The sequence below is a fragment of the Drosophila mojavensis genome, unplaced genomic scaffold (genome assembly GCF_018153725.1).
Source record: "Drosophila mojavensis isolate 15081-1352.22 unplaced genomic scaffold, ASM1815372v1 contig_36, whole genome shotgun sequence".
NCBI lineage: Eukaryota > Metazoa > Arthropoda > Insecta > Diptera > Drosophilidae > Drosophila > Drosophila mojavensis.
This window is the reverse complement of record NW_025318858.1, coordinates 18,966,631-18,992,650: the sequence shown is the minus strand read 5'-3', so window position 1 is coordinate 18,992,650 and position 26,020 is coordinate 18,966,631. Positions and strand designations below refer to the sequence as shown.

General features: G+C 42.4%; 9 protein-coding genes across 10 annotated transcripts; 5 read left to right on the top strand and 4 right to left on the bottom strand.

Moving 5' to 3' along the window:
- Positions 1-2,997: 2,997 nt before the first annotated feature.
- LOC6577297 (phospholipase A1) lies at positions 2,998-7,479 on the top strand. The gene is made up of 6 exons (XM_002003228.4): positions 2,998-3,285; positions 3,409-3,550; positions 6,354-6,502; positions 6,577-7,011; positions 7,080-7,284; positions 7,344-7,479. Exons 1-6 carry the CDS (start codon positions 3,240-3,242, stop codon positions 7,402-7,404), a joined length of 1,038 nt encoding a protein of 345 aa, XP_002003264.2. The 5' UTR covers positions 2,998-3,239; the 3' UTR covers positions 7,405-7,479.
- A 171-nt stretch (positions 7,480-7,650) lies between these two features.
- On the top strand, positions 7,651-8,888 carry LOC6577296 (replication termination factor 2). The gene is made up of 2 exons (XM_002003227.4): positions 7,651-7,800; positions 7,856-8,888. Exons 1-2 carry the CDS (start codon positions 7,732-7,734, stop codon positions 8,699-8,701), a joined length of 915 nt encoding a protein of 304 aa, XP_002003263.1. The 5' UTR covers positions 7,651-7,731; the 3' UTR covers positions 8,702-8,888.
- An 18-nt stretch (positions 8,889-8,906) lies between these two features.
- LOC6577295 (cilia- and flagella-associated protein 20) lies at positions 8,907-9,976 on the top strand. Its single transcript, XM_002003226.4, has 3 exons — positions 8,907-8,998; positions 9,053-9,244; positions 9,299-9,976. The coding sequence occupies exons 1-3, from the start codon at positions 8,915-8,917 to the stop codon at positions 9,836-9,838; spliced, it is 816 nt and encodes a 271-aa protein (XP_002003262.1). The 5' UTR covers positions 8,907-8,914; the 3' UTR covers positions 9,839-9,976.
- A 203-nt stretch (positions 9,977-10,179) lies between these two features.
- LOC6577294 (ER membrane protein complex subunit 3) lies at positions 10,180-11,397 on the bottom strand. The gene is made up of 2 exons (XM_002003225.4): positions 11,118-11,397; positions 10,180-11,060 (listed from the first exon to the last, which is right to left on the bottom strand). Exons 1-2 carry the CDS (start codon positions 11,264-11,266, stop codon positions 10,469-10,471), a joined length of 741 nt encoding a protein of 246 aa, XP_002003261.1. The 5' UTR covers positions 11,267-11,397; the 3' UTR covers positions 10,180-10,468.
- A 191-nt stretch (positions 11,398-11,588) lies between these two features.
- Positions 11,589-12,149, bottom strand: LOC26527799 (ARL14 effector protein). The gene has a single exon (XM_015165609.3). It carries the CDS (start codon positions 12,036-12,038, stop codon positions 11,697-11,699), a length of 342 nt encoding a protein of 113 aa, XP_015021095.1. The 5' UTR covers positions 12,039-12,149; the 3' UTR covers positions 11,589-11,696.
- A 39-nt stretch (positions 12,150-12,188) lies between these two features.
- On the top strand, positions 12,189-12,906 carry LOC6577293 (protein dpy-30 homolog). Its single transcript, XM_002003224.4, has one exon. It carries the CDS (start codon positions 12,315-12,317, stop codon positions 12,789-12,791), a length of 477 nt encoding a protein of 158 aa, XP_002003260.1. The 5' UTR covers positions 12,189-12,314; the 3' UTR covers positions 12,792-12,906.
- LOC6577292 (nuclear pore complex protein Nup107) lies at positions 12,865-15,804 on the bottom strand. The gene is made up of 3 exons (XM_002003223.4): positions 15,122-15,804; positions 13,364-15,062; positions 12,865-13,306 (listed from the first exon to the last, which is right to left on the bottom strand). Exons 1-3 carry the CDS (start codon positions 15,692-15,694, stop codon positions 12,942-12,944), a joined length of 2,637 nt encoding a protein of 878 aa, XP_002003259.1. The 5' UTR covers positions 15,695-15,804; the 3' UTR covers positions 12,865-12,941.
- Positions 15,805-16,079: 275 nt separating this feature from the next.
- On the top strand, positions 16,080-21,342 carry LOC6577291 (endothelial zinc finger protein induced by tumor necrosis factor alpha). 2 transcript variants are annotated; one of them, XM_015165608.3, is made up of 2 exons: positions 16,080-16,483; positions 18,353-21,342. In XM_015165608.3, exon 2 carries the CDS (start codon positions 18,386-18,388, stop codon positions 20,717-20,719), a length of 2,334 nt encoding a protein of 777 aa, XP_015021094.1. In that variant the 5' UTR covers positions 16,080-16,483; positions 18,353-18,385; the 3' UTR covers positions 20,720-21,342. The 2 variants fall into 2 exon arrangements, with proteins under 2 accessions (XP_015021094.1, XP_002003258.1); XM_002003222.4 differs by lacking the exon at positions 16,080-16,483 and adding an exon at positions 18,261-18,281.
- On the bottom strand, positions 21,314-24,757 carry LOC6577290 (protein SMG8). Its single transcript, XM_002003221.4, has 4 exons — positions 24,650-24,757; positions 23,532-24,597; positions 23,430-23,476; positions 21,314-23,375 (listed from the first exon to the last, which is right to left on the bottom strand). Exons 1-4 carry the CDS (start codon positions 24,703-24,705, stop codon positions 21,641-21,643), a joined length of 2,904 nt encoding a protein of 967 aa, XP_002003257.1. The 5' UTR covers positions 24,706-24,757; the 3' UTR covers positions 21,314-21,640.
- Between the last annotated feature and the right edge of the window lie 1,263 nt (positions 24,758-26,020).

Genomic DNA, 26,020 nt, shown 5'->3' with positions numbered 1-26,020 from the left:
TTTACTTTTCCAAAAGTATTTGATGTGTAATCAGATTATGACATGAAAAAAAAAAAAAAAAAACAGAAATAAATTATTACTAAATTTTTATATTTCAAAAGGTATTTCCATCGACAAAGATGCTGTAACTGTACCTAAAAACGAAATTGTCTTCATATAGATAAGACCTCTAATACCTCTATTTTAAAGCAAGAAATAAGCCCTGTCTGCTTGATATATCTATGTATATCTTTGCATAGATTTATGTTTTATACATATACTACTGTAAAAAATTTTTATCAGTTATATATAATATTTGTATTTCTTTCATATACATAGTTTTTAAATATTTTTCTATTTATATTATGCACATTTATTTACATTAATCATATTTATTTATTTTCCTAAAGCACTTTCCAATTTTCCTGTCCACTTGGCCATTTATTTTCAAATATTGAAAATTCAAGGAAAAATGCCTTGAGCAACCTGCTTGCAAGACTTTTCCATGCCCCTAAAGTATGCATTATTCCAAGCTGCGTCCAGTTTCGGTCGTCCAACTTTTACCTCATACATAACTTAAACCACATTTAATCTTAAAGCAATCTTTCACTTTTCATGTGCCCTTGTTGGGGGCTTCAGATATTTTGTCACAAAACCACTTTACGTCTCTTGCTCACAAAGAGGGCAATGGAAAAGTGAAAAATGTTGGAAAAGTTGGAAAAACATTTATGCGGTGCACAGCATGAAATTGGCTCTAGCGAAAAAGATTTATTAGATAATATTTTGGAGTGACATGTAGTGCAGCCAATTGCCTGAAATCATATGAAATTATCCTATCAGAGAAACGAGAATTATACGAAAGACTTAGGCAACAAACTTGAACGCCTCTTCTACGTTTATTGTCTAACACTTTCGTTTCAATCTTTCATAATAATTAATCATATCAAAACAAAAAACAACCGCAAAGTGAGTGTACGCATTAAAATATATATAGCATCTATAACCATTTGAAATTTACATAATATCGTGCTTAGGCCAAATGAAAAACTAAAGCACAGGAGAAAAACAAATTACAGCGCCGAAAACCGCGGATGATAACACACGGCGGACCAAGTGACGTTGACTGCGAAAAACGCGAAAAGGCGAAAACAAAACCAAAAGCCAAAACGCAAAGCTAAAAGCAAAGTCAAAGCAAGCCCGAAAAGCAAGATGCTGGAATGCTAAATACCCTGTAAATAATGTGAATTCTAATGGATGTTAATAATGAACTAAGCATAATATATTCTAAACATTAATTTGTATTTAAGTAATTAGGTATATATTTTTAAGGGTATTTTAAAATATGAAATCATTCAGAGCTCATATAAACCAAAACAAAAAGTGCAATCAGGATTTATAAATTATTAATATATTCTAAATGATATTCATAAGTTTTAAGGCAATACACCTTTGATAGGCTTCTTCTGTTAATTAAATACTTCAAAAAACATTAGTACATAATATTGTAATTCTTCTATAGTACATATTATTATATCAAAAAAGCTTCTCTAAAGATACGTTTAGGTTATATTTATGCAATTGATGATCCTCGATTGATAATCTAATTCATTTATACTCTTTATAGCAAATATCTATCCATAAATTGCAAAGTATATAATTATGCATCCTTTGCAATTTCAATTATATTTATTATTATCATTCATTTGATACTACAAGAATTTCTAAAATCCAATTGATTTCATATTTAAATAAATCTAATTTCTTATTCAAAAATCTAATTTCGATTCATATGAAACTTAATGAAATTCTAGCCACGAATAGATTTAAGTCAAAGTTTGCTTTCGTGTTTGATACACTTTCATCTGTATTTATTATTCTGTGTGAGCACTTGGGTTATCTCTAAATACACATATAGATGCAGGTAAGATAACAACACATATGGCCAAGGCGATGGCAAATCGTTAGCAAAGCAAACGACTTTGGCTGTAATATCCGCTCCATGAAATACAATATACAAAATCAGTGCAGCGTTGCGTGTGAGTTTGCAAAGAAAGAGTCAGCGAAAAGCAGTCGAGTCTGCCTAAGGCTGGCCAAAGTCAAGGCAGCGGCTCGACGGCGACGGCGACGGCGACAGCGAAATTCTTTGGCAGCGACTGCAGTTGCGCGGCTTTTTTATCGCTTCGCATTCGAAGCGCATCGCACGAATGGGCAAGACGTGAAAAGCATTCGCGGTTCAATTAGGCAACAGATGTAAACTCCAATTGGACAACTAACTATATTAACTATTTGAGTTATGTGAACAAAAGAAATCGAAAATAAGCAATAAATTAATAAATTATATACACGCTTGTATTTACCAGATATCGAGTTTCTGTTGAAGCAAAAAATTTGAAAACGTGTTCAAAACATGTCACATGTATGAAGAGAAAGGATTATATTTTCTTTCTAAAGCTGAAAGTTTCAATTATAAAAGCAAAACAATAATCGTATAATAAATAATCGAAATATCCAAAGAAACTCATATAGTATATATCTCAATCAATTTAATATCAATTTATAGCTTATCTTTAATCAAAATTAAATATGTAAATTTCAATACAATAAACAATAAAAATGGCTGGCTGTAAGAAAAAGTTTTAAAGCAATAACAAATATTGGACTGTGAAGAAATAATTGTATTTTTTGTTATATTAAAATATAAATAAAACTAATAATTATAAAAAACAATTTTAAGTAATTTTATACAAATTTTCATAAATTAATTATTATGAGAAAACGTTATTCAAAAATATTTTTAATTGAGATGCATAATGAAATGCTTTAAAAATATATGAAAAGTAAAAATAACAATAATAATAACAAATAGTTATTTTAATTTTATAATACAAGCAAGCAAAATTTAATAAATATTTAATAAATTGTAAAAATAAAAATATTAAAATTAGAAATAAATTCAAAGAAAATTTATAAACATGCCGAGAGAAGTGAAATTAATTTATTATTGATATTTAAATTATTTTTACAAAATATAAGATATAATTAATCGAAAACATGAGTTTTTCATGAAACGATTTAATTCAACAATTAATCAAAACAACATTGCAATTGCATGTAAAACAATAATTAATGTGAGCAAATTTACCGCGAATAATAATTTTGCTTAAAAGTTCAAAAACAACAAAGGGAGTGTGAGAGAAAGAGACAGCAAACACACCCACACACACATCTATATTTAGCTGGCAATTAAAAGTGCAAGAGCAATGAAATGTTTAATTGCGATCTGCCTCTTAACGCTGATATCCAAAGGTACAACAGCAACAATAATAATAATAATAAATAAAACAAAACGAAAATCAACAACAACAACAATTATGTAGATGAAAAACGTTGACTAAAACAGTTTCGCTCACGATCTAACAACTTTTGCAGATGCTCAAACGCTGCTGCTGAACCAAATGGATTGGAAAAATCTGCTAAACAGTGGAGCGCTGGATGTGAACGTGTTGCGCTGTTTTCTGCGCGACAAAAACTTTTGCCCCAGTCCCTATATACAGCACCGTCTCTATGCGCCGTAAGTTCAGCTAGGTGGCCCCGGTCCCTGCGTCTAACTGAATGTCTTCTGCATTGACAGCCAATTAAGGCTATGTGCGATAATCTCCACAATCCATCCAATTTATGCGAAAAAAAAAAAGAAAAAAACAATTTAAAGTTCGCGAAAACATTTTGGGTGAAAGTGTGAGAAATCGGCAGTTGTGACAATTAGCCCAAGCGGAATTCTTGAACCGATTATTAGGCCACTGCTCGGAGAAGCGACGAAGCCAACTTGTGCAACCACCAAGGATATGGGTTGAAGAAATTGATAATTTATAGGCATTTCAACTTGTTTTCCAATCTGACCCACATTCGAGTGAGAATATTACATGCAGGCCTAACTGACTGCGTGATACGCGTTACTGTAGTGACTCGAAGCTAAATTAATTTAAAATGAGATATTTTTAGATTTGCTTCGTCCCATTCGGCTGATCTTGTTATTTATAGGTATATCAGTGTAGTAGGCTGAAAACAGGTTTCTTTCGATTCCTCAAGCTCAAACTGGGGTTAGCTTCTGAATCACTTTAGGTATATGTATTGTCACATAGGAACATGTATATAACATTTTTAGAGTCCCTAGTGCTAATAACTCCATTAATATAATTTGATATATAAAGAACTACAACATATATTATTACATTATTATTGTATATTATTCCTATTTTTATAAATTGGAATAAATTTCAGTTCAAATATACATATGACACTCCTCTCAAGCTCTTAGATATAAATATGTGTATGACATATATTTTTTTTACCTAGAGTAACAGAAAATCTCTTGTAAATTTCAAGTGGTTTGAAAAAGAAGCTTAAACAGGAATATTTAAGAGAGAACAAAAAAACACACACATATAGAATTTCTACGTTAGACACGCCCGCCCATAATCGCAATATACATACATACATTAGATTTCAATATACATACATATATTTTAAATTGAATGTCTCTTGCTCTGAAGTACAAACACCTGGACAATCATCAATCAAAACCAATATACTCTACTCACTTCCTGCACGAGTATAAATAGCCACCTGTTGCAGATGCCGGCCGCAGGCGGTCGAGGCTGTGACATCAATTGCAATTGAAAACAAAATATTGTACAAACTATGCTCTTCGCGAGTCGTTCAACCTGTCTGACCGTCTAGTCTAAACGAAATGCGACCAAGCCCCACTCCCAGTTCAACTGCAACTCCAAGTCCAAGTCCAAGTCCAAGTCCAAGTCTGTGTCCAGGCTGAGTGCAGTAGCCTATTTTGGCCAGTGAATGTGAATGTAATAAATGCCACAGATTACGTGATACATCGATGTTGACAACTTTAAGTAAGAAACTGGAAATTTTCACTTGAAGAACAATTGAGGCCGTTCAAAGCCAATTGGAACTCAGTCTCAATGTATTTAACTGGCAAAAGAGTTCAGCTAACAGATATGACATACTTTTTTATTTTTTTGTTTATATATAACAGCCTATAGAACAGTTTATAGAACTGTTATACTACTTACTAAATATTTTTGTTGTATATTTACACTTATGAAAAAAGTTGTATATACAAAATTAGTATCTGATCTCATTTCTTCTTTTTTTTTTTTTTTAGTACTTTTTAAATTTAGAAGATCTTTTAATAGCGGGTATTTGAATATTTTGCTAATTGTTACGCCCTAGTTTGTAGATAATATTACTTAATTAAGGAAAAAAAAATGCACTAGCATGTTTCAAGTCTTAATGGAGCTTCGGTTATGCATGCAGTCACACGAACAGCATGACAGACAGGCGGACGGACATGCGGCAAAACGATCTTCACTTATAGCCAATAGACTCTTTCTACTAAGCTACCTTCTACTAATTCTTCAGCAGACTAGAAGAAACTGAGGAAATTGTCATCACATCATCATGTCCATTGTGCTTCGCCATATGCAGGCTAGCAAAATCTGCCTCCCTTTTGCTGTCTATGCTTGGCTATATGAAAATCCTAGTTTGACCTGCTTTCAATGACCTTTCGTGGATGGTCCACCGTTAATCAAGTCAGAATTGAACTTATGGCACCTGGAAATTGTGTCATTTAGGCGCTTCAAGCGATGGCACACTTACTTTCCTCACGGCGACCGAAACGGGTTAAAGTGAATTAAAGAAGCTTAGCGTGGGCTAAATACAAGCTTAAAAGGAAAATGATTGATTTATTTTGCTGAAACTGAAACCAGTTAAGATGCAAAATATTTAATAAGAAGTCAAATAATAAATAAATAAAACGTTGCTGTTTCTGCTGCTAACCAAATCAAAGCTGAATTTTTGTGTGAATAATTAAATTTTCAATATCTTCTATGTCCTGTTAGCTATAGTTCTACAAATTATTGTAAAGTTTTTTTCGCCTGCCTCTGCTACCTCCTGGTCCTTCTTTTCTTCATTTAGAATTATGAATAAGCTTCAATATATTATAAAGCTTTAAACTCTCAGACTGAAATTTCGACATCTATTAATTTATATATTGTTTGTATTAAGATATAATATTATTTTATTTGTACTGCTTAATAATTTCCTTTTTTTATTGAAATATACGCAATCACATATAAATTCCTGCTTAGATGATATAACAATTGCCTTTTGAGCGACCCTTCCAATCTGCATTATGTCACATCATATTCAATCGCTAGCTCTGCACAGAATCAGTGATGCGTAAATAGCTCAAATAACATAAGTTTGCTAAGCGATTATCTGCGTCGTTTCCTAGATATGATTTTCAGCTGAGCATGTTTGCATAATTTTAATCAGTTTTCGCTTCTCGGTTGCAGTAATGGGCCGCGCATGGGGCTGCCGCTGAACATCCACAATCCGTTGACCCTGTACAAGGGCGGCTTCAGCAAGCAGCGCGAGACGGTGTTCATAGTGCACGGCTTCAATGGGACGGCGGTTGACATGCATCTGCAATTTTTGCGGGATGGTTAGTGAGTATGGAATAGTTGCGCCGATCGACGACTGAAGACCTTTAACACGCCTCATTGTCTTTGGCTTTAGCATACTTGTCGCGGGAATTCAATGTGATAACTGTCGATTGGCGTCCGTTGACACGTTATCCGTGCTACCTGCACTCGCTGATTAACACGCGCTTGACGGCGCAGTGCACCGCCCAGGTGTATTCGTTTCTCACGCACTATGGCGCGGAGCGTGAGAAAATCACCTGTGTGGGCCATTCACTGGGCGCCCATATCTGCGGCATGATCAGCAATCACTTGACGATGAAGCAATATCGGATCATTGGGCTGGATCCAGCGCGTCCTCTGATTGAGCGCAAGAAGAGCAATCGATTCCGACTGTCGCATGATGATGCCAGTGTTATACAGGTGCTCCACACAAATGCCGGCTACCTTGGCCAGGAGGACAATACGGGACATCTCAACTATTGTGTGAATGGAGGCCGAGTGCAGCCGTACTGCAAAGGAAATCCGATTAGTGAGAAAAATATCTGTATAAATATGTAACTAATTTAACGACTTTCATTTCAATCTACCGAAACTTAGGACGCTCTCGCTGCTCACATTTTCTGAGTATTTGCTACCTGGCCTCAGCCACCATGAAGCATTCCAAATTTATGGGCGTGCCCTGCCCAAATGGCTGTGTCAATGTATCAGGGCCTAGACGTTTGCCAGTTAACGGTAAAGTGAACCCCTTTGAGTTTGTATCGTTGCTGCGAGAATATAAAATAGGAAATGATGCGCCAGACGAGTAAGCTAATTTGTACTTCAGATTTTATTTAACAATATACATATTTTATTTAATTTCAGAGCACGCGGCTGCATTTGCATTGATGTACCTTTTGCAAAACATTGTCCTTTTGTGGATTAATAGAATTAATTAATATATAAGTCATTGTAAGGAAGTTATTAACAATAAAATGTAGAGGATATCACACAACGGTAATTTAAATTTTTACCTTGGCGCCAAATGCCCGGGAAATTGCACTTTTAGGGAAATTGTTATTCTAGGGAAATTGTCGTGTCAACAGCACAACAGAAATACCGATATATACCGATACCGAACAGACATGCAGTCTATCGATAATTCCACATCTCTAATTTGCCATACAGTCAATAAAAACAACTGATGTGGGAGAAAAACACATAAATAACAATAAATAATAAATTTGTAGCTTTTATCTGATAATAATATAAAATGGGATGCGATGGAGGTACCATACCAAAACGTGATGAGCTTGTGCGAGTTAAGCAAAAGCCGGAACAGGTAAGAAAACTACTGACATACCAACCATTCGCTTTCTCATAGTGAAAACTTACAGAAAGACAAAGATGCAGAACGTGAGTTTCGGTGGCTGCACTGTGCGCTGACCCAGCAACGTTTGGAGGAGCCCATTGCGATGTGTTCTATGGGACGCCTCTACTCCAAACTGAGTGTCATCGAGCGTCTGCTGGAGAAGGAGAAAATGCCCGAAGGCTCAGCGCACATACGCAGTCTGAAGGACATCAAGACGCTGCAGTTGACTCCAAATCCTGCATTCACTGATGAGGACAAGACCGAGGGTCTGCTGGACACACGCCATGCGCCCTATATATGCAAACTAATAGGCCTGGAGATGTCGGGCAAGTTTCGTTTCGTGGCGCTCTGGACCTGCGGCTGTGTCATGTCAGAGCGTGCCCTGAAACAAATTAAAGGCAGCATGGCCAGTTCTTGTCCACTGTGCCAGGTGCCCTACAGTGTGGAAGATGTAATTGTGCTGAATGGCAACGATGAGGATCTGGAGCTAATGAAAGTCAAGAGTGAAATGCGTGAAGCCAAACGCAAGTCTGCCAAGAAGGATAAAAAAAACTCAAAGAAAACTGAAACAGAAGCGAGCGTCAAGGCAGAAGCAAAAGATGAGCCAGCCTCCACTTCCAAAGGAGTAGAGAAGCCCACTACCACCAGCAGCAGCAGCACCAGCCACAAGCTGAAAATTGTGGCCAATCCCAAACGCCTGGGCGCCGTCAATGCTATGCAAGACCCAGAATTGAAGCGTCTTAAAACAGATTTTAGCGTAGCGAAGGATCCGAAGGCTACCGACGTGTACAAATCTCTGTTCACCAGCCACAAAACTGATAAGGAACAGGAGCGCGCTCACTGGATCACCTACAATCCATTCTACAATTAATGCCAGAGATGTCTCAAACCTGATTTGACAAGGGAGAACTCGCCCACTGGTTCGGCTACAATTTGTTTGTAAATTAGAATTCTATATAGACTTAAGATCTGAGTTCAGTTTGCTGTACGCTTTCAATCACAATATCCTCAAAGTAAAAACAGAAACAGTAGGTACTGTTTCACTTTAGTATATGTAACTGATTCTTACACGAGAGATTTCAATATGTATCGCTCGTCCTATCAAAAGGGATTCCTGACGGTTCTTTACAGCGTGGGCAGCTCCCCGCTGGATAAATGGTCCACATATGTGAGTATACGGCAAACGCTGTCTAATAGACATCTATAAGAATTCAATATGCAGACAAAAAATGGTTATATCAAACGCGTTTACGATGAGGATATCAAATCTTTGGTGCTGGAAATAATGGGATCGAACGTCTCGACTACATTTGTACATTGCCCCAGCGATTGCAAAGCAGAACTGGGCATTAAGCTGCCATTTCTGGTGTTGCTCATAAAAAATATGCATAAATATTTTTGCTTTGAGGTTAAGGTGAGGCTGCAGAGCTATATGCAATGTTAGATCTGATTCGAAATCCGTTTGTAGATCCAGGACGATCAGCGCTTTATGCGTCGCTTCCGTGTATCGAATTTCCAGAGCAAAACATCTGTGAAGCCCTTCTGCACAGCCATGCCCATGGGCATGTCGCCTGGCTGGAATCAAATACAATTCAATTTGGCCGACTTTACACGTCGCGCCTATGGCTCGAACTACTTGGAGACTGTGTCGCTGCAGGTGCACGCCAACGTGCGCATCCGACGCGTCTACTTCACTGACAAGCTTTACACTGAAGCCGAGCTGCCCAATGACTATCGTCTGATGGGCAAGCCCAAGGATCTGAAGAAGGAGAAACAGTTTAAGGCACCGCCCACCGCTCGTCCACCATCGCCTCTGAATACGGCACGTGCCGAGGCGGCAACAGCCAAAACCGAGGAGTCGGCGGCGCCAGTGGAGACAGATACCGAAATGGAGATGGGCGCTTCCGACGCTGGCAAATCGGCCCCGCCGGAAACTGCTGAATCTGATGCGGCTCCAACAGAGGAGCCGCCGGCACAGACCGATGCCACCGAGGAAGCCTATTATTAAGATATTTCTGCTGTTAATGTTCAAATGTTCAGTTATATGTTTAGATTGTGCACGCAACTGGAGAGAGGCCCAGGCCAAGGCCGAGTAGCAGCTAAATTAGCTAGTCGTAGGAATACAAGAATCGATTAAAAATATAAATTCCGTTTTTGTTTCATCTCGTTAGGGTGGGTAAAGAATCTTTAACTGGCAGAAGCATCAGGCATCATATTTCGTATAGTCAGCTCAAGGGATAACCCTATCCATTCAAACGATCTGCTGAAGTCCTCTCTTTAGAGCACCGTTCGTTCTCTTTTCTCCTGTACTGGAATACCAAAAGAGTCATTATGAAATTACCCAACGGATTTGTCGATCGTCTCTCAGTTTACTTTATTTTGTGTAATTGATATATACTAGGAATTCACAACTGATTTAGGAGGTGCATGGGACACTTGGTAACTACTGTTGGGCACATAAGAGGAACAACTAAAGTACGATTCGTAGACATAATAGTTTATTGATTGCAAGACTCATGACTCGAAAACAAACTTCACTGCTTCGTTCAGAATCCGTCGTCTAAATTTTGCTAATAGGTAAACCTTAAAAAAAACTCTCACGCTTGTTATACGGAACTTTCGGTTTCTTTGGGCGCAGCTAGGATGCGATGGCTTCGTTGGCGATGCTCAACATTTCCGTATCGATGTTTTTAAGCGCGTTGTGATACTCTGTGATCTCCAGTGCTTCCCATTCGGCTTTGAAGGCCGCCTTCGGATCCTGGGGCATGGTCATTGCTGCGCCGGTCATTGCATCGGCCTGGGCTTGTGTCTGATCCGCGTGGTTGTTCTCGCCGAGCACAAGCGTGTAAATGGAACGCAAGCCAAAGACGTTCAGGAAATACCATGAGGCTGACGACACCCAGGCAGCATCCAGGGAAGCCAACTCAACGCCGCGCTGCAGCATAGGCTTGAAGCGCAGTGTGAGAGGGAATGGAACTTTGGTGGTCACAAAGCCCGAGAACATCCAATTGATCCAGCCACCAATAACGACCATGGGCAGCACATTTATAAAGTTGCCCTTGACCATGTCAGTCAGCATCGCCGAAGAGTTTTGTGCGACCGGCGCACGTTTCTGTGTCTTGAAATATCCCGTCTCCTCGTTGTTGAAAAAGTTCTTTCTCATGGAGAACGACTGGGCACTCAGATATTTTCCATTCTCGCGCAGCAGCCGAGCGCGAATCATGGCTTGGCTGTAAGAAAGAAATTTCATACATAAATATTCAATTTTAATAATGAACCTTGCTCACCTGTCCATGATTTGGGTCATCTCTGCCTTTTTCTGCGTGGATATCAGAATGGAGACGTAATGGCGCACAATACCAACTAAAAATGTGATTAATACGATGGGCAAGAACACCCACACGCGTATATCGGGATCTATTAGAAGCTCCGTCATATTTAATTATTAATTAGACTTAATATTCAACTAAATTTTCAGCACCCGACGAATTTGGTGCTAGAGATGGATGTGTATAAAAAATTGAAAATATCGGACCTATCAAGTAGCAATGACTAACAATAATCGATTTGGCAGTAAATAATTTAAATGTAAAATATTTAAAGTTTTGTCTGACTAGTAAATAAAAGGGTATTGGAAAACCGTCTAAATTTCCAAATATATTTATAAATTATATAGAAAGTTACCTTATTTTCACACATTAAGCTTGTAACCGATTCCAGTACCCAACTATCGCCAATCGATATTATTATTATTTTCATTTATTCATTCATTTAAAATTTATTACAATATAATAGTAGATTTTTTAAGTAATCATATAATTTATACATTATCAGCTTATGGTACGTGTTTAATCATAGGTTTACAATTACGTTTTTCCAGAACAGTATTTGTTGGATATTGTCAGATCTTTGCCGTCATACACAATATTTTCATAGAAAAACTTGCGATTGACGCGACACTGTGGACCACATCTGGTTGACCCACAATTGCGGCACTCGTACCAACAGCCACTACATTGCTCGTTCATACAGTCGCAGACATCTAAGCCATTGGATCTTATATTTCCATATTCATCATATGCGCTGTTTTTGCCATTATAGCAAGTTTTCTTCTTGACTTTGCGCTTTGATCTTTCTGCTTCCGTACTGCTGTTATCGTCTATGGTTTCCTTTCGTTGTGGACGCTGTCGCAAGCTTCGAGCACTCATTGCTTTTATGTTTTCTAATAAATTTATATATATTTTGTGGAAAAACCAAAGTGGATAACCAATGCAAGATGAGCTTATCGATATTTATTCCAGCGATAAGCTATCGCACAACCCTTACGTTCGTAAAGCATTTTTTTTTTGTTTTTTCAGAATACGAATGCTCAGTGTGACCATTATAGTCGACTACATTGGTTCAACATATGACCAAGTTAAATACCTCCTGCGACGCCAATAAAATTGAATTCGATTTATTGAACGATCAAAGAGATTGGAACAATGGAGACCAAACCAGATTCGCCAGCAACAACAACGAATCCACCGCCAACGGCGGAAGCTACTAAGGAGACCAGCAGTGCCGCAGGTGCCGTTGCAGTCAATAGCAATGCACAAACGCCATCAACTTCAGCGCCAACAGCAGCAACCACAGCCCCAGCACCAGTCTCAGCCAATAATTCCAATTCCAGTACAGGAACAGCAGCGTCATCAGCTGCACCAGCATCGGTTACGACAGCCAGCACTGCGCAGCAGCCGCCGCCGGCAAAAAGGCCAAGCGCGCCAACAGTGACGCGGGCCGATCCCAGCGCTCTGCCTACACGACAATATCTCGATCAGACAGTCGCGCCCGTCTTGCTTCACGGTCTGCAGGCGTTGGCTCGCGAGCGGCCCACAGATCCCATACAATTTCTAGCCTCGTATTTGCTGAAGCACAGCAACGGCTATGAGGAGCCGGTGGCCACCGAAGCCAGTACTTAGATGTAGTGTCTCGTCTTTGTTCCCAACGTTGCCCCGTTGCCCTAGCTTTGTAAGTGAAAGTCCCTAATCAATGTTTAAAATTACAAATACAAATATATAATAATAATAAATCGCATCCGCGCACCATTCGCTTCATAAAATTTATTCCATTTAGGAAGTGATCGGGTAACCCCAGGGATCCAGTTTGTTGTTGAGCAGCTGCAGCGATGTGTCGGCAATCTTGACTAGCACCTCGGCCAGTTTCTGTTTCGTGTAGACCTTGTACAGCTGTCGACGCTCGTCGGCAATCTCATCCGCCAGTCGTATGCAGGCCGCATAATCGCCCGACTTGGCCAATACGTCGTGCAGCAGCAGCACAATCTCTGGCAGGCAAATAGAGCGCAGTTTCTCCAGCTGTAGGAGTCGGTTCTCCCAGTGCAGCTGTGCTGCATTCTCCGGCTCCTTCGGGATGAAAGGATCGCTAAGCCAGCCCTTTTCAGGAAACAGCAGCACATTGAACAGGGCATCGGTGGTCACTACATGAGAACAGAGAGATTAGAATTTGTTGGAATAGGGTTGGACACTGTTCTTACGCTTGGATTGTTCTTTGACCTTTTGCTCCCAGCGTGCCAGCTCCGTCATGTATGTTTGTTCCTTGTGCTGCGCACTCATGCGCTCCGTAAAATTGTCCTGCGTGGGGCCGGAGTTCTGTGTGTCCTTTTGCGGTGGCTGGGGCCGGGCCTGCTGCAATCGAACCCATTCATTGAAGCTATCCACGCCGGACAGGTAAACCTTGTAGCACAGGAACTCCTTCAGGCTGCACTCCTCGCGGGGTCCCAAGTTGTCCAGGGAGCCATAAACCGTGATCAGCTGATTTGTCACGTCCGCGGGCACCATGGAAAACACCTCACGCACACACTCGATCTTGTTGCAGGCCAGATACTGACGCATCATGGCATTCGCTTGCCAGAGCAGCTCACCTCGTTGCTCCAGCAAATGCAGGAGATACTCGAGTGAGTGAATCTTACGTTTGTCAACTGCTGAAATGGACCCAGTTGGGGGTTCACCTAGCGCGCTGGACGGAGCATTCTCCTGTCGCATGATCTCGACCGTATGGCGGGTGATTTGCTCAACATCCAGACCCGCCTGCAAAGCCGCATCCAGCGCCTGTTCCCGCTGTCGCTTCTGATCGATTTTAGTGAGAAACTTTGCATAGAGCTGCACCTGCAGCTTGTTGGGTAGGCCCGCCGTATAGTAGGCAATGGCCTGAGGATCTCCACGCTTGATCAACGTATCCACATAGGCGGCGATTATGCGTTCTGCCTGCTGCTGCTGTCCTTGCTGCTCCACTCTCCCGATCTGGCGCATGAAGAGCACAATATGCGCCATGAAGCGCAGCTGATGAGGCGGTAGGTGCGAGTCCTTTGGCACGGCGTCCAGCCAGCGGCACATATGCTGCAGCAGCTCGCCACAGGTGTCCAGTATGATGTGCTGCTGGATGACGCCCAGTTGGCTGTGGGCATAGTCCCGCACAGACACATCCTTGGCCACGCTCAGCTCATCGAAGATCTGCTCCAGGGTCATTTTGCCGTTCCAGTACTCGTCCGGCATGGGCTGATAGCGCTTCATGCAACAGCCGCGAATCTCGCTTTCGACTCGGATGTCTATCTGCACCTTCATGTATGCCCAGAGCAGATCCTGCCAGTTGCTGTGCAGCAGCGTCTTCAGCGCGCCCAGGTGGCCGCAGAAGACGGCCGCCGTGGCGCGTGTGTACTCATCATATTTTTTGGAGTCGGCCAGCAGCCAGGCGCAACGCTTCCAAACGTCGCGGCGTGGATTGCCTTCGATGGGCAACTTCTCATTAATCTGGCCCGGCACATGCTGCTCAAAGTTGGGATCCTCGTGCAGACGCCAGCCCTCCAAAATGGCCGCCCGCCAGGTCTGGCCAAAGTGCTTGCACAGCTTGAGCGCCTCGTCGATGTGCCCGCTGCGTATAGCTGCAAAAATGGCGCGACCCAGACGAGCGTTGTCTTCCATGTCCAGGGCGTGCAGTGGCTTGCCCTCACGCACCGGCGCATCCGGATCCAGTTGCTTGCATATCTCATGGCCACGACCAAAGGCAGCTCCCTGCAGATTCTCCAGCTGGAAGAGCGTGTTTTCCCAGGCCATCATGCGGTCGTGACTCTGCAGTGCATTCGCCTGATCCTTCTCCTCGTAGCACTTCTCCAGCCAATCCACTACCATTTGGTACTCACGCAGCTGCGAATTTATGGAGTACAGCTGCTGTATGACCTATTAAATGGACATCCAAATTAAATAAAGAACACATGAAATACAAATCAGAGATTTACCTCCTTTTCGCTACCGCCCAGCAGTGGACCCTCCTGCATTTCATCATCCGCATGCGCATCATTTTGGAGCAACAATCGGTCATAGTAGAGAGCGTGGAGAAGACGCCAGGTGTTAATCTCTTGTTTCAGCCACTTGACGCTGGCCTCGCGCTGCTTTGTGCCGTGGTTACCGCCCATGCCACGGTCAATCTCCAGTTCCAGTTGCTCGACCACTTGCTCGCAGGCCTGGGCCAGCATTTGCACCACATCCAGCGTATCATTCGTGTTGTTGTGCGTGTGCAGCACCTCATAGAAGTGAGCAAAGAGTGTGTCTATTTTATTGACTCCGTTATCTACTGCATCGGTGTTGTCTGTCAACAGAGTGCTGTCGCCGCTCATGCTAGTAACATCAAATCCCGCCATTGTGCGATTCTGCATGCGAGACAGAAGTCCCATGGCTCCGGAGCTGGTGTTCCTGAACAAATCCTGCTCTTCCGGCAGCATCGTTATGGATAGATTGTGTGCCTGATTGTTTTGCGTACTGTTCAAAGGCTGACGTAGCAGACTGCGCCGGGGCTGCAGCGGACTGTCCATTGTTGCTTCTTGTTTTACTTATATTTATATTAATATTCTTAGCTATCCACACGCGACAAAAATGCCGGGACTTTGCTATGCAAGTTAACTCAACACTGTGTTTGGGCTATTTTGCAGCACTGACCATGCGTGGTACGCAGCTCATTTAAATAGTTTGAATCCTCGATATACAAATTCAAATTTTATATGCGAATACGTATGTAAATGGACATATTAAATTGTTGTAATTTAATTTACGTCAGATATGCATTATTTCACACGCTCCACAATGTCATGTGATATACTTTGTGGTATTGCTGTCAGACATGTTCAACGAGCACGATACACATCTCAGCAAACCATTGTGAGTGTCAAACTTTGCCATGCAACTTTGAGTTGTCAGCTAGGTTGGAACGTGCATGCGCCGAAGATTAAAAGTAAGCGTCGTTTTTATTATTTTGTTGTAACAATAAAAGGACGTTTTTTTGTTGTCGGTAATGTGATGCTTTAATTTTACACTGGCACTGGCAGTGCAGAGCCGCATTATTGTTGAAAATACAGTGTGTAATTGCATAAACAAATATGGCGAGACTCTGGCCAAATTGTTGGACGCTAATTGTGTAAATAAATGTATTCCAACTGTAAACCTGAATTTTACTGTAGTGCAGTTAAATAATCATATATATAGTTTATATGGAAGCAAGCAAACGGCAAAGATTATTTTCAAATGGCAACTAACTACAAATGTTAATACAGAAATAAATTCTAAACCAACAAAATATAATTAAGTTAAAAACAACACAACAAAAGGTAAGAACCGGAAATTGATTTTTTCTCATATACTTATGTACATACATATGTAAGTATGTATGTATTTATGTATACATATATTCATATTTATGCATACACATTTATGTATAGATACATACATATAACAGCATATATTAAGATATATGCATTAATATGCATAAACGTATCTACATACATATATACAAATTCATGTTTGTATGTATCTAAAATAAATACAGTTTTATAACAAATGAAGTCTACATATTCGCTAGCAAGTGTATAGAGAGAGGCGCACAGAAAATCGAATAACTCGAGCATATTACTTTTGGACACATTAGTATATAAACAGTGTATCGGCAAATGTGTTTATTTACATATACATACACATATCTATATATAATTCCCTTAGCGGTATGTTATTGGTACTTTTTCTAAGGGGAAAAAAGTCCTATAGCAAACATAAATAATGCAAGAAAAGTAAAAATTACAATTATTAATTTATTATATTATAGTGCACTGTATATAGAGGAGTCAATAGGATATAGAGACAGATTGATGGGCATATATTATATATTCTATATAAAAATTAATATGTAGGCAGACGTCATGTTCCTTGATTAGCTTTATTTGTATACTATATACTGTAAAAGTAAAAAATATAATACAATTATTTTATAGTAAGAAAAGTAAAATTAAAAGGCCATAAATTTATTTTATCATATTCATACATATATACACATCTATTTGTGGTAATAGCTGCGAAAAAAAAATTCTTCGATCGAAAATTTCGTACTTATTAAAAATGATTTACTTCAATTTTATTTCTATATATTGTTGTATTAATATTTTTAAATTAAAATACATACATAAATAATTATATTTATTAAAATTTTTTATATGTATGCTTTGTAATGCAATTTATATGTATATTATGTATATATGTATTTAAAAAATATATAATGTAATTTTTGTTTTTAAATATTATTGTTTATGTATTATTATATTATATTTTACAAATTTGAAAATAATATTAATTTTTTGTTTTTAATTGTTAAAAATACTTTCATTATTATTTTTTTTTATTATTTATATTATATTTATTTTTTTGACGTCTGCAATACCCGCATAACTTTTGCATGAACCTCGGAATTTAGCATTAATTAAATTAACATATAAGACTATTGGCATTCAGAAGGTCAAAGGCAGCGCAGAAAAAATTACTATAAAAAGCTATATTGAATTTCTTTAAGTTGTTTTAGTCGTACATTAACAAATAAATTGTACCCACTCTCCAATCGGTCCTTTGACATATGACACACACACACTCACACTGTACTGCAGAAGAATTCGATCCATTGTGCTTGGCTGCAGCAGCATTTGTTTACCTTAAGCGCTGATCCACTTATGTTTATGAGTGTAGGACCAACATGCGCACTCCTTAACTCCATCACTGAAATAGTTTACAAAGTAAAAATCCACTTTACTTATATGTTAAATTTGAGCACACAGAGCGCGATCTTGGGCATCTATGTTTGTTTCGATATGTTAGTCTTTAAGAACAGCTCAAACCGAACAGACATTTCTACAGCTCAATCCAATAGGAAGAGAACTTCAAAAGTGTGAACTTCCTTTAAGTAAAAAAAAAAAAAAACAGTAAGCATAGACTATATTGGCTTATGGATGTTATATGTGTAGTATACTATTTCTCATATATGGGATAAAAAAATCAAACTATGTTTTTCAGTTTTGCACTATTGTTTCATTTGATTCATAGATATTAACAGTTGTTAGGCATTCTCCTACCTATCGAATATTAAATGTAATTTAAATCGACTAAAAAACCATAATTGCCTAAAAATATAAAAATCTTTTTCATTTTTCCCTTTAAAGCCTTAACTCAGAAGCCAGAAAATCGCATCAACCATGGCCGTGCAGCTGAAGAATGCGTATCATCATCTGCCGCTGACCATAACGCCGATACTCTGCCAGCCGCTGCTGACGCCGGCGCCGACGCCGCCGAAGCCGGAGCCGCCAGACTTGACGTTTCACTGCATGTGCTGTGCGGAGTATTTTGTGCATCCCTTGGCGCTCTACCAGCACATGAACAGCAAGCATCCGAACGACTCGACGCCACAGCAGCAACAGCAGCAGCAACAGCACGAGCAGGAGCAGGCGGCGGAGGAGGACAGCACAGATTATAGCTGGATCTTTGAGCCGGTCTGTGAGTTGGAAGTGGCCGCGGATGCAGCGCCGTTGCGCAGCGACGATGACAGCGACTCGAACAGCGACGAGGAGGCGGAGGAGGGCAGCGAAGCGGACAGCGACAACGATAGCGACAGCAGCAGCAGCAGCAACAACAGCAGCAGTGGCAGCTCCTCCAGCAGCACCACCACCAGCAGCAGTGGTGGCCGTGGTGGTGCGATGGGCGGCACCAACAGCAACTCAAACACGCAGCCGAGCTTGGACAGTGGCGCCTATCTGGAGGTGGGCTCCACGCAGCCCATGCGAGGCCTGCTGCCCGGCCTGCAGCCCAATGAGTACCAGCTGCAGACAGCAGATCCGCGTGAATCCACCTCCATCATACTGCTGAAGCCATCGCTGAGCATAACACCAGTGCCGGTGGTGCCGTTGCCAGTGATGCAACCACAGGTGGCGCCGCCACTGCCGTCACTGCCGCCACAGCCGCCGCTGCCCACGCTGAGTCTGGAGCCCGCGCCCATTAAGCGACGTCGCGGACGGAGAAGCAAGACGAATGCCAGCAGCGATGGCCAAGGGGCTGCAGCCGCTGCTGTCGCCCAGCTGGGCGCCAACGGACAGAAGTGCTTTCAGTGCACCCACTGTGAGGCATCGTTCCCCAACGCCGGCGATCTGTCCAAGCACGTGCGCTCCCACATCTCGAACAAGCCGTTCCAGTGCTCCATCTGCCAGAAGACCTTCACGCACATCGGCAGCCTCAACACGCACATTCGCATCCACAGCGGCGAGAAGCCGTACAAGTGCGAGCTCTGCCCCAAGGCATTCACGCAGTCGAGCAGCCTGATGGTGCACATGCGCTCGCATGCGGTGCGCAAGCCGCATCAGTGTGTGCAGTGCGACAAGGGCTTCATCAACTACAGCTCGCTGTTGCTGCATCAGAAATCGCACTCGGCGCCGGTAGAGAGCTTCGTGTGTCCGGAGTGCGAGCGAGAGTTTAAGGCCGAGGCGCTGCTGGATGAGCACATGCGGATGCACACCCAGGAGCTGGTCTATCAGTGCGCCATTTGTCGGCAAGCATTCCGCGCCAGCTCGGAGCTGGTGCAGCACATGAAGTGCCATATGGGCGAGAAGCCGTTCACCTGCTCCCTTTGCGATCGCTCGTTCACACAGTCGGGCAGCCTCAACATACACATGCGCATCCACACGGGCGAGAAGCCCTTTCAGTGCAAGCTGTGCGACAAGTGCTTCACCCAGGCCTCCAGCCTGAGCGTGCACATGAAGATCCATGCCGGCGAGAAGCCCTTCCCTTGCCACATCTGCGGCAAGGCGTACAGCCAGCAGGCCTATCTCAACAAGCACGTCCAGGCGCATGCCATGGATGCGACGCCTGCGCGCCAGATGATGCCAGCGATGTCAGCGATGCCGCCGGCGCCAGCAAAGGAGACGCTCGTCTGCATCGTATGCGGGGCGCTGCATGCGGATGCCACGGCCCTGGCACAGCATGTGACGCGAGAGCACACGGCGCTGCTGGACAACATGAAGCAGGCCACGATACCCCAGGCGCCGATGGCGACGGGCAAATGCAGCGCTGTGGAGCGACAGGCGCAGCAGCAGGCGTACATGGTGCGTGTGCAGTCGATGCTGCAGCAGATGAACCAGCAGCAACAGCAGCAACCGGCCATGGACTCGGCTGGCGAGGATGAGGAGGAGCTGGACGACGAAGACGAGCTGGACGAGGATGAGGCTGTCGACCAGAACGAGACGCAGCAAATGGCCAGCATCGACGACGATGACGAGGATGAGGAAGAAGACGACGACGATGACATCGATGATGGTGATGATGAAGATGAAGATGATGATGATGATGATGCAGTCGACGATGACGACGACGATGATGATGATGGAGATGAGCAGCAGCTGATAACGGATACAGATATGTACTACGATATGCCCGGTGATTTTGCCGACATGGAAGTGGGCTGCGAGGAGGAGGTGTGCGGCGATTTTATTGAGAATGACGACTATGCTGCCGAAGAGGAGGTCTACACCGAGGATCTATAATAGTCGTTAAACTATATATCAGAGTTAATTATGAGGTTACGCATCAGTTCAGATCACTATGATTACTATTATTGCAAACTGCATGCAAATCCTTGTTGTCACTGAAGCTAAGCGAACGCGAACAAACTTTACATTTTACTAGTTTAAGTCCTGTTTCCTGACCATAGTTATGATTATTATTGCTTATGGTAGTATTTAAATCATTATCACTCTCTCTCATACAACCACACTAGGATGAAGTACCTGGCAGAGCTCTCATATTTAAACGTTCTATAGACTTTTATGTTTAAGTTTTAACCCAATTATAATAGTTGCTTGCAGCTTGCAGAAGCCCCCATCTTCCATCGGTTGCTAACCATCTCTCGCATATCAGCTTACACTCTATGAGATTAACTCAGTCGGAGCTCTGCCCACGTACTCGAGCTCATTCGAATGCACCACTTTAAATGGTATTATACTTTAGTATTAAGCTACCCACTGTACGCTGCTCATTTGTCTAATGACCCACACTGAATTGTGGGCCACCGTTTTGACCCCTATCCAAAAGAAAAAAAGAAATTCCCCCACAATTACAAAAGAAAAAACCTGAAGAGATTACATTAATCGTTACCTTAAAAAACATATTAAAGCTGTGTAGTTTATTTAATTTAAGAGACATTTACTGGAAGGAAAGGAAGTCTTGAATGTATTGTAATTAATCTGTAGAATTTCGCTACTAGGAAAAGTACCTTTAGAAAGAATCGTAATTATAGCTTTTAAACTCCCTCTAAGAGTTAGAATAGTAGAGTGGAGAAGAGAAAACAAGTAAGCCTCTACATCATAATTACATTCTACGCCAGGTTTTAATAACTAGCTCAGCCCAGTTAACGTTTTTTATATAACATTCTGTTAATGAATCAATGTAATTGATAAGCAAATGCTTTAAAGTCTTGTAAAATTGAGCGGTGCGCCGGCTGACTGAATTGCGTCTGTGGTGTCGGTTTCGGCAATGCCAAACATGCCGGCCAGCAGACAGCCGCTGGCAAAGGGATCATCCGGCTCGAATTTGGCCGGCGGCGCTATTAGCACATTGTCGCCCTGATAGACATAGGGGAAGCGCAGTATCCAGTAGGCGCTCTGCGAGAGACGCGGCAGCACGGTGCAGCCCAGGGTGAAGGTGTACTTGCCCACACGCACCTTGGGATCGACTATGATGTTAACGGGCGCCTTCGGGGTGACCACATGAATGCGCATCAGCTGCGCCAGAAAGCTGACCTGGCCGCGACACGGGCAGGGGAAGTACAATGGCATATTGTTGTTGACCAGCTTGCTGCAGGTGTCGCGCTCGATGTCCGCACCGCCGCGCAGCACACGATCCGGACTGCACATCATAAAGCGATGGCCACGCGAGCACTCGTACTCGAAGCCCACGAAGATCTTGAGGGCCAGGCGATCGCCCTGCTTGCGGTAGCGCTGATTCTTCTTGCCCATCTGTTGTAGCGGCGGATGCTTGTGATGCGGCTGCAGCAGTCGCACATGCACATCCCAGGGCAGCAAGAAATTGGCGCCAGAGAGGAAGCCGCTCTGAAAGTGCTCTTGCAGCCCGGTGTTGTGGCTATAAATGGAGCTGGGACCCACGCAAGCCAGCGACCAACTGGGGAACAGCGGCAGCAGCTCACACGCACTGCACATGTGCACCAGCCCGGGCAGGTATTCCGTGGTAGAGACTAGCTCTGGCATCGAAGCAACCGACTGCGATTCGGGACAACTCTCGCTGAGTGCTTCGGTGGCATTCTTCTGGTCGCTGCGCTCTTTCAGCTGCAGCACCAGCTCGTTCTCCGTATTGGCGCTCGACGTGTCGCTGCTGGAGCTGTTGCTGCGGCTGCGACTGCTCTGCCCGCTGCTGCATATCTGAGACCTGATTTCGGGAGAGTCCGCGTCCGCATCCGCGTCCTCACCCTCGTTGAGCGAATCGCCGAAGCCCGCTATCGACATGTTCAGGTCGGAGCCGTAGGTTGCCGAAAGAGGCTGCGAGCAGCAGTCGCCCAAGGTTTGCAGTTGCTTCTGTGGCGCTGGCTCGGCCGCTTTGATTGGCTGCGAGTAGAGCTCGTCAGCTGCCTCGGCGTCCAGATCGCTGTCGCCCTGAACGGCAGGCTCCAATCGGTTTTTACTCGCCAACAGCAGCGGAAAGGCGGCCTCAAATGCCGCCGCTCGATAATCACTAATTGAAGGCGTAAACAGGGGAAACTGAAACTTTTTGACCTTGACGCACAAGTTGCACATGACCGCCAATTGCTCGTAGTAGTCATAGTTGGCCTGCCGCAGCGTGAACGGATCCTCGCGCCTGCCCTGCGTGCGTCCGCAATTGCAGCTGGAGATGTGCACAATGCCGCTGCTATGCTTGTCATGCGCCAGATCCTTGGGCAGCGTGCAGGGATGGCCGCGCAGGCTGAGCTGTTCGCACTGCTGCCGGCCATCGTGCCAGTATTTCAGGCAGACATCGCTGAGCTTGGCCAGCGCCATCTCCACATACGGACCGCGTCCTTCCTCCTCGAAGGCCAGCGTGGCATCCGCCAGCAGCTGGTTGTGGGTGGCGCTGCCGTAAATGGCGGGCGCTGCGTTCCTATAGGCGGACACGCCCTTCTTTAAGCCCAGCTCGCACAGATGGCACCAGAACCTGTTGGGAATAGAAAATGGTTAACAAATGCAGTTTTGATAAGCTCCTACTTACTTTTTCTCATAGTTAAGACTCTCATTAAGTTCCCGCAGATAGGCTTGCTGCAATGAATTATTATTAATTATAAATAAATATTTACTATATATATTTTCTTACATAGTTGGTGTTATCTGTTACATAGTTGGCATCGTGCACATTTTGAATCAGTAGCCTGTATATTTCAGCCATGCAGGAGTGCCAATCCCTGGCGCTTAGCAGCTGGTATTGTGGCGTTTGCGTCAACAGCTTGAAGGAGCCCTCGTCAAAGTAACCCTGCAGAGCGTCCTGTACATGACGCTGCAGGAAATGCCAAGCGGTATGGTTTTTCTTGTAGTCAAGCTCCTTGGAGTCGCGCGTTTTATAATCCGCTCCAAAGGGCTTCACAAAACCCTCGAATGGCGCAAGCGATATAATGTCCAAGTCTTCATCCTCTTCTTTGGCATCTGGCTTGTTCATGGTCGTGTTGAGCGCCTCAATGGCGTGCGACAGTTGGTCCGGATGTAGCTCCTCGTGAGCATTGTAGAACACAAACTGCTTATTGTTGGGCAGCGCCACCAGGGAGGTATTCACGTTATTGGTCAAAATGTTGTACTGGCGCAGCAGGTGGTAGATCTGGTCCTCCGTTTTAAACTCATAGCTGGATATATGATCACGTGTCTTCTCCTCATCCCGCGGGTAGTTTTCAAACAGAAAGAGCATACGCGGCGTGCAAGGGCGAGCTCGGTCGCCGAGCATTAGGCCTACGCTTGTTTCGTGCAGCATTTGGGGCAGGAATTCCAGCACATGCTGCTCGCGTACGTATTTTAGCAGCTGGCAGATGGTCACCAGCGTGGTGTCGAATATCTCTGCGGTGTCCACATAAACCACAATGTGACACACGTGCAACGCCAGCAGCATATTGCGTACAAATCGACTACGCATCCGATAGTAAAAGTTGTCAAAGTCAATGGAGGTTTGACTCAGCAGCTGCTGGCTCAGCACCGCCTCATCGTAGGTGGTCTCAAAGTGCAGCATCAGCGTATTGGTGCCTGGCTTATAGTAGCACAGTATCTGTCCATCTGCCGGCTCATGCAACTTATTCGGCCTCATGTCGAATGCGCTCATTTTGTTCGCCTGCGGTCCTCTCGAGCGTCCAATAACGCCGACAACCACCAGCGAGTTGTTCAGCTCTGCTAGCATAGACCTATAGAATTGTACGTGGTCAAGTTTTGCTGATAATATTCTTTAACACTTACTCAACATTTTCAGGAATGTCTGGATATTTCCAGGTATAGTAACTCTTGGAGCTCATATTCTGCGTGCAGCGGTAACAAAAACAAGACAAACATAAACAAGCTGAGATGGCAGCAAATAATCGATATATCGCAAATATCGCCATGTTCTCCAATAACTATCGATTCATATATTTTGGTAGCAGCGCTAAGAGCTATCGACTTTTGAATATATATAAGTACACCCGTTTAAGTAAAACAAATCAATTTGTTTGTTTCTCTAAAGCAATTAAATTTTATTGTAAACTTTTTGCCATTTATAAATACGATTAGCATACCTTACAGCTTTCCGTATGCCATAGCGTATGTGTATTTTCATTTCATTCCATATTTTTGCTTCAATTATGAATGTTAAATGAGATTTAAAGTGCATGATTAAGTATAATGTATAATGTTTTAATTTGGAGCTATATAATGTTCAATTAGGTATGCGTGTTTGGCTTAATGAGCACCTAAAATGATGTATGTGTTTTATATATTATCATATTTATGCAAAGAGCATGTTGAGAGAGTCTACTAATACTATGTGTGGCCATAATAAATAGAGCATACAATAGAGTAGAGTCATAGAAGAGAGTGCGTTTATCCGTTCATTCGAAGAGACTTAAGATCAATTATTAAAGTGCTAACGTGGTTTATAAAACGTATGTTCGTTTTTCTTGTTTTCATTTTCATGTATTATTTTGTTTATTCCTTTGCCATATTGAGCACATTTAAAATATTTGTATGTTTATATTGCAATTGTTAGAAATACTAGTATCTACTACAAAGAGCATCGTGGAGTGAAGAACTTGAATGCTTCATCAAGGTATTTACAAATTAATTTGATTGGGAGTTTGATGTGTCAAAAGTCATGTCGTAATCTTATGATTGGATTTTGTATGGATCTAGCGGATTACCTTTTATTTACATTGTTTAATTCATGAATAATGAAATTCTTTGTGCTTTGAATAATTGTGTATGTACTTTTATATTGCAACTGTCGGCTCAGTGGAACATCTAATAAAATTCCATTTAATATTAACAAAATTAAAAAAATAAAATAAAATAAAAACTAAAACTATTTATTTTCTATTACATATGAATGTAATCACTTTCCTTTTTATATTTGTGGGCTATAAATATATTTTCTTGAATCAGATGTATTAAATTTGTATCGTTTGTATTTTGTATTTATTTTTCAGTTTGTAACGGTTTCATTCGCAACATTCTTACTCCACGTTTTGGCAGTGAACCTGAGCTAACTTCTTTGTTTTCTTGTTCAATTTACTTTACACAAACATTTCCATTAAATATCTTGTACACAACTTTATTCAAATCATCTTTAAGGTAGCT

Coding starts and splice junctions, on each gene's coding strand:
- LOC6577297 (XM_002003228.4), top strand. CDS start 3,240: ATGAAATGTTTAATTGCGATCTGCCTCTTAACGCTGATATCCAAAG. Junction 6,503..6,576: donor TCTGCAATTTTTGCGGGATG/GTTAGTGAGTAT, acceptor CTTTGGCTTTAG/CATACTTGTCGCGGGAATTC. Junction 7,285..7,343: donor GGAAATGATGCGCCAGACGA/GTAAGCTAATTT, acceptor ATTTAATTTCAG/AGCACGCGGCTGCATTTGCA.
- LOC6577296 (XM_002003227.4), top strand. CDS start 7,732: ATGGGATGCGATGGAGGTACCATACCAAAACGTGATGAGCTTGTGCGA. Junction 7,801..7,855: donor TTAAGCAAAAGCCGGAACAG/GTAAGAAAACTA, acceptor GAAAACTTACAG/AAAGACAAAGATGCAGAACG.
- LOC6577295 (XM_002003226.4), top strand. CDS start 8,915: ATGTATCGCTCGTCCTATCAAAAGGGATTCCTGACGGTTCTTTACAGC. Junction 8,999..9,052: donor TGGATAAATGGTCCACATAT/GTGAGTATACGG, acceptor TTCAATATGCAG/ACAAAAAATGGTTATATCAA. Junction 9,245..9,298: donor ATTTTTGCTTTGAGGTTAAG/GTGAGGCTGCAG, acceptor ATCCGTTTGTAG/ATCCAGGACGATCAGCGCTT.
- LOC6577294 (XM_002003225.4), bottom strand. CDS start 11,266: ATGACGGAGCTTCTAATAGATCCCGATATACGCGTGTGGGTGTTCTTG. Junction 11,061..11,117: donor ATGACCCAAATCATGGACAG/GTGAGCAAGGTT, acceptor TCTTTCTTACAG/CCAAGCCATGATTCGCGCTC.
- LOC26527799 (XM_015165609.3), bottom strand. CDS start 12,038: ATGAGTGCTCGAAGCTTGCGACAGCGTCCACAACGAAAGGAAACCATA.
- LOC6577293 (XM_002003224.4), top strand. CDS start 12,315: ATGGAGACCAAACCAGATTCGCCAGCAACAACAACGAATCCACCGCCA.
- LOC6577292 (XM_002003223.4), bottom strand. CDS start 15,694: ATGGACAGTCCGCTGCAGCCCCGGCGCAGTCTGCTACGTCAGCCTTTG. Junction 15,063..15,121: donor TGGGCGGTAGCGAAAAGGAG/GTAAATCTCTGA, acceptor TCCATTTAATAG/GTCATACAGCAGCTGTACTC. Junction 13,307..13,363: donor GGTCAAAGAACAATCCAAGC/GTAAGAACAGTG, acceptor GTTCTCATGTAG/TGACCACCGATGCCCTGTTC.
- LOC6577291 (XM_015165608.3), top strand. CDS start 18,386: ATGGCCGTGCAGCTGAAGAATGCGTATCATCATCTGCCGCTGACCATA.
- LOC6577290 (XM_002003221.4), bottom strand. CDS start 24,705: ATGAGCTCCAAGAGTTACTATACCTGGAAATATCCAGACATTCCTGAA. Junction 23,477..23,531: donor TAACAGATAACACCAACTAT/GTAAGAAAATAT, acceptor AATTCATTGCAG/CAAGCCTATCTGCGGGAACT. Junction 23,376..23,429: donor AGTCTTAACTATGAGAAAAA/GTAAGTAGGAGC, acceptor TATTCCCAACAG/GTTCTGGTGCCATCTGTGCG.